This window comes from Lycium barbarum, chromosome 10, assembly GCF_019175385.1.
Source record: "Lycium barbarum isolate Lr01 chromosome 10, ASM1917538v2, whole genome shotgun sequence".
Classification (NCBI taxonomy): Eukaryota; Viridiplantae; Streptophyta; class Magnoliopsida; order Solanales; family Solanaceae; genus Lycium; species Lycium barbarum.
This window is the reverse complement of record NC_083346.1, coordinates 938,746-943,794: the sequence shown is the minus strand read 5'-3', so window position 1 is coordinate 943,794 and position 5,049 is coordinate 938,746. Positions and strand designations below refer to the sequence as shown.

Below are 5,049 nucleotides of genomic sequence, written 5' to 3'. Positions count from 1 at the left end.
GATGACTTGGGTACCAAGCTTCACTTCCACGTCATCCTCCTGAGGTACACCACTGAACCTGCACTCCAAGTACTCTATCTTGGTCCTACTCAAGAGAGTTTGAAACGATTTATGCTCCTCTACTCCCATTAATGGTTGCACATTGTTATCTGATCTTTTGCCTCAATAATACAGACTTGTAGTGCTAGTGTTAAAGACTACTAGTATTCCCTTTTTTCTTTACCTTTGCAGTCAATATTGTGAACGAGACAGAGTTGTCGTAAGAGCGTAATTCATGATGTGTGGTCCAGACATATGTCACAGGTTCGAACTCTTTCATAGACAAAATCCTAGTATTTAAGTGGGGAACCGTAGAGCAAAAATCCCATTAATCATCGAGTTTTTGAATCATGCATCACTGACCCAAGAAAATAAGATAAAACACTGAGGAACATACAAGAGAAGAAAGAACACCCTGCTATAAAGTGCATAAGGAGGAATGAATTACATATGTAAATATCAACAACAAATTCAAGAAACTAAACCCAAACCGGGAAAGGAAGAAAAAAAAAAAAAAAAGGAAAACCAAAGTTCCCATGATGCTCTAAATCTAAATATTCCTCTGGCATCATGTCCAAGTATGAAGTACATATGTAGACAAACCAGTATCTAAACTCTGTACTGTGTCCCTGTAGTTCCATTTCCATTGCCATTATACCAATTTGCTTCATGAAGACCTTGTGGATTCTTCTCAACAGTACTATTTACAGACTTGTTCCTTTTAATAACCACACACCACGTGATAACCTCCAAGAATGCAGCAATGATTCCTAGACCAACTAGTGTTGCAATATAAGATGTTTCCCATTTCTTCTCAGGTTTCAATATGTTCAAACCTTTGAATATATTGATAATTCCCAGAACAACAATTGAGTAACCAACTGATCTGTGGTAAATGTTCCAGTAGATCCTGTGCTTGTGATCCCTTTTTGGCCTTAGAAGTATAGCAGTGGCCTGTAACCAAAGGCATATTCAAAATTATTTTCTTAGAGAATGTTTCCAATGTTTGATTGGTGCGTGGAAAAAAAAATTCAAAAAAAGTATAGGATAAATAATACTAGTAAATCAGAGGAGAGTGCTTCGGTGAATTTCTCGAGTACTAAAGACTAATAATAATGTCAATAAGTCTAAGTTGGAACAAGTAACATGGAGTTACAATAGAAGTTAAGATAAGTTGTAAGGATGTAAGGAAAATCAGTTATACGGTCTATGTTGTTCGGACTCTCAAAAATGTCGCGGTACCCGTGTCGGATCCTCCGAAAACACATTACTTTAGGAGGATACGACACGCACCTATCAATATTTTTTAACATTGCGAGAAACATAGCTAATGTCTAATGTCTGCCCGCAAGTGAGGAAGTCATTTTCCCCTACCAACCGAACACTAGAAAATGACTTCCTCCGAAAAAAATGTTCTTAAAAAGTAACTTCCTTCATGCCAAACAGTCAAAAAGTGTTGTAAGTAATAGTGAAATAAAGAATGATTAGAGTACCTGGAGAGTGGCCAAGGAAAACAGGACAATGCCAATGGTTCTATGAGCAGTATATTGAATACCATGGGACTCACTCCCAAGTTGGAGACCAATAGCCCAGCCAGCAACACCAATAACATAAGCTGTGATTTGCCAAATAGAGTGAAGGTAAAACCATGCAGGGTCTGAAAACACCTTTAAGTATCTTGCAAACAAGATACCAATAGGCATCATAATCCCCCAACTCACTGCATTTAGCAGTCCGTGAAACTGAAAAAAATCCATTGAAAAAACAAGTTAGAAACATAGTACTTATTTCAAAGAAAAAAATGGGGTTAATTTCGCGTATATCGCTAAACAAGTAAACATTGTCCACTATAACAGTAAAATGCCAAAATGACTTTTAGTTATAATAAAGTAATTGAACTTTACCTACTGTAACAATAAAGTCACTAAGTTTTATCCACTAAAACAATAAATTCAAAAAACTATGTTTTGTTGCATTAAATAAAAAGAGCAGCCTTGGCACGGAGCATCCCGCATGCACACAGGGTCCAAGGAAGGGTTGCACCCCAAAGGGGATGTGATAGCAGAAGCCTACCCTAGCGCAAGTATCAATGGATAATTCTAAGACTTGAACCTGAACTTTTTCTACAATAATCAAAGTCGCTAAACTTTGTCCACTGTAATGACAAAACCTATTCATGATTAAGGAGACTTTACTGTCATAGTAAGTAAAAGTTCAGTTACTTTTTTGCGACAAAAGAGTAGTTTTGTAACTTTACTACTATAGTAGGTAAAGTTCAGTGACTATACCAGAAGTTAAAGCAAATGAATTGGCTCACATTTTTCTTGTTAAGTGATGAGCTTGCTCCTTTTGTAGTAGTCCTAGATTGTCCAGAAAGAAGGCTGAGAAGTCCAGCAGATTGAGCATGAGCAATGGAAGTATCATGCATTGCTGGAGAATCCCCAGAAAGTGGACCTTCTTGCCAAACTTGGTTCACAAATGTAGAGTTAAAATTCTCAAGCTTTAAAGTAGCAAAAATAGTGAATTCATTATTCAAATAAGTAGCTGACAAATTAGAGACATTGAAACTCAAATCCCCTTCTTGTAACTGTGTCTGATAACTAGTAATAGGTGATGTATAAACTCTCATTTTCCCATCTGATTTTTGATATGCAACAAGTGCTTGTGAACCAACCATACCTTGTGAAGTTGGATTTATAGCCCATGCCACCCATCTATTGGAGGCAACTTTAGTGTGTCGATAGGCGATTTTCGCTGTTTTTGAAGAAGGGTTATAATTCCAGTGAAGGAATGAGTTCAAAAATGGAAGATCACTGCATGAAGTGAACAACATTTGGTTGTTGCTTGTGAAGTTGTACTTTGTGCATGATTGAGCATAAGTGGATGACACAAACAGAGTAAACAGAACACATGAAATCAAGAAGCCACTTGACATTTTCAAGAACGTTAAGGATTTTTGAATACTATGTTGTTGTTCTTGTTGTTGTAAGTGTTTGGAGAGAAGTTTATGATGGAATGAAGAGAAGTGGAATTAAGGATTAATATATATATAAAGGGTGTGTGGGGTTAAGGTTAGTTAGATAGTTTGGCTTGTAAGATTTCTTTATTTTTTGTTAAGGCACTTGTCAAAGTGCTGTTTACTAATTGACTTATGTTTCAACAACCATTTCCCTTTTTTTCACACCTGCACATGTCTAACATTCAACTGCAATTCATTTAATTTTGATGATGAAAAGGGAAATAAGTTTTAAACAAATGAAAGAATCTTTCGAGAAGATTAAATTTGTTTAAAAGTACAAAAGTTGCTTGATTCTTGGTACATTTTGAAGTTAAATTTCTCTCATATAATACTTTAGTTCTTTGATGGAGGTTGTATATTTTTAAATTTCCTGAGAGTCCATTACAGATTTCTTATTGTATTTGGTCTTCTTTTTTTCTTTCTGATGAGGAGTTGTTTTCACTATCAAAATAGAAATGATTTTGGATTTGATTCAATAAAAATTCAAGCTTCATTTTGAATGAAGTCAGACGATACAATTTTTTTGAATGGTGCACAGTTCTTCTTTTGATGATAGATTCAATCTCTGATAAAAGAGATATATCTTGATTATATATTTATATTTCATCTCTTGAGTAGTTTAGTACTGGTATAATGGTCGGTTTGATGAGTATTTATAGTTATTATCTTGAAACCGAAAAAATGCTTTATTTTTGTCCTAATTTATCATGATTCAACATTAGAAGTATATATAGGATCATTATCTAATGAGCTTAGATATAGTAAAACTATAATTCTAACAACTTCTTTGCTCTTTAGATACTTTGCTTGAAGAGGTAGGATTTTCAGTTATTAGAGCAAAATTTTGCATGTAACACAAATCTTGACTCCACAACTAAGTTCTAAGTCAAAAAAAATGATATGGCTAATTATTGGAAATATGTACCACGTTGAAACAATCTTAACCACTTTCATTCTTTTAACAACAAGACAAAATCACACAGTAAAAACACTAATAAAGCTCATTGGTTATGAACCTTTAGGCTTAACAACTTCATTATATTAACTACTTATTTTGTACTTTTTAACAAATTGAATATTTAATTTAGTGGGTTTGGGATAGAACATAACTTGTTGGGTTAGGTGCATGATAATAGACAGTGCCACACAGCTAGGTCAAACCAAACCCAACTCACCCACTCACCCCACCCCCTACCCCATTACCCCCACCCCACTCCACAAATCATCCAAAGGAAAGGGTGACCTAAACCTTTAAGACTCCTATGAACTATTTACATTTGTCCTTAAATCCCATCTTCTTGGAATCATTTCTATCTAGGCCTTTGATTTAATGAGCAGCCCAACTTTTACCTGCCCATTTATAACTCAACCCGTATTTGATCTGCATGAAATATGGATGGGTTGAGTTGACACATTTTTTGCTCAAAATGTTTTCGATCTGTTCAAATTTAACCCGACCTGCTCATTTACCATCACTAAATTTAAATTATTTGCGCTGATGGTGTAAAAAATATTTAGAACATTAGATTATTCGTAAGATAAGTTATAGGTAAATCTCTATCATAACATTAACTAAAAACCTGGTATAGTAGGTCAAATTACACTAGAGGTACAAAAACAATATATTATATTGTCAGTCTATATAATTTTAATCCTAATTAATTCCTTATTTTATCATTAGTTTTGTGTTTTTCTTGCACCTACTGGTCCTTTTTGGTAGGATCTAAACACCTTTTTATCACCTTTTTTGTATTTTAAAAAAAATAACTTAAGTTTTAGCTAAAGTCATAAGTCATTTATTGCTACGTACAAACTGCAATTGGGATTGCTGGCTAAAATTTTAAATAAAGCATCTGTAATTGGGCTCGGAGGGTATTGTTCCAGCCCATTGGTGAGAACATTTTGCAGAAATAGCCTCTACTAGCCGCTTTTCACTTTTCAGACATATCTTTGTGATTATTTTAGAGTTTCAAATTAAAGGGGCTAAAAGG

At 34.5% G+C, this 5,049-nt stretch overlaps 1 protein-coding gene across 1 annotated transcript; it reads right to left on the bottom strand.

Annotated features, from left to right (window-relative positions):
- Positions 1-353: 353 nt before the first annotated feature.
- Positions 354-3,037, bottom strand: LOC132614698 (cytochrome b561 and DOMON domain-containing protein At5g47530-like). Its single transcript, XM_060329228.1, has 3 exons — positions 2,357-3,037; positions 1,533-1,781; positions 354-993 (listed from the first exon to the last, which is right to left on the bottom strand). The coding sequence occupies exons 1-3, from the start codon at positions 2,972-2,974 to the stop codon at positions 649-651; spliced, it is 1,212 nt and encodes a 403-aa protein (XP_060185211.1). The 5' UTR covers positions 2,975-3,037; the 3' UTR covers positions 354-648.
- Positions 3,038-5,049: the final 2,012 nt, after the last annotated feature.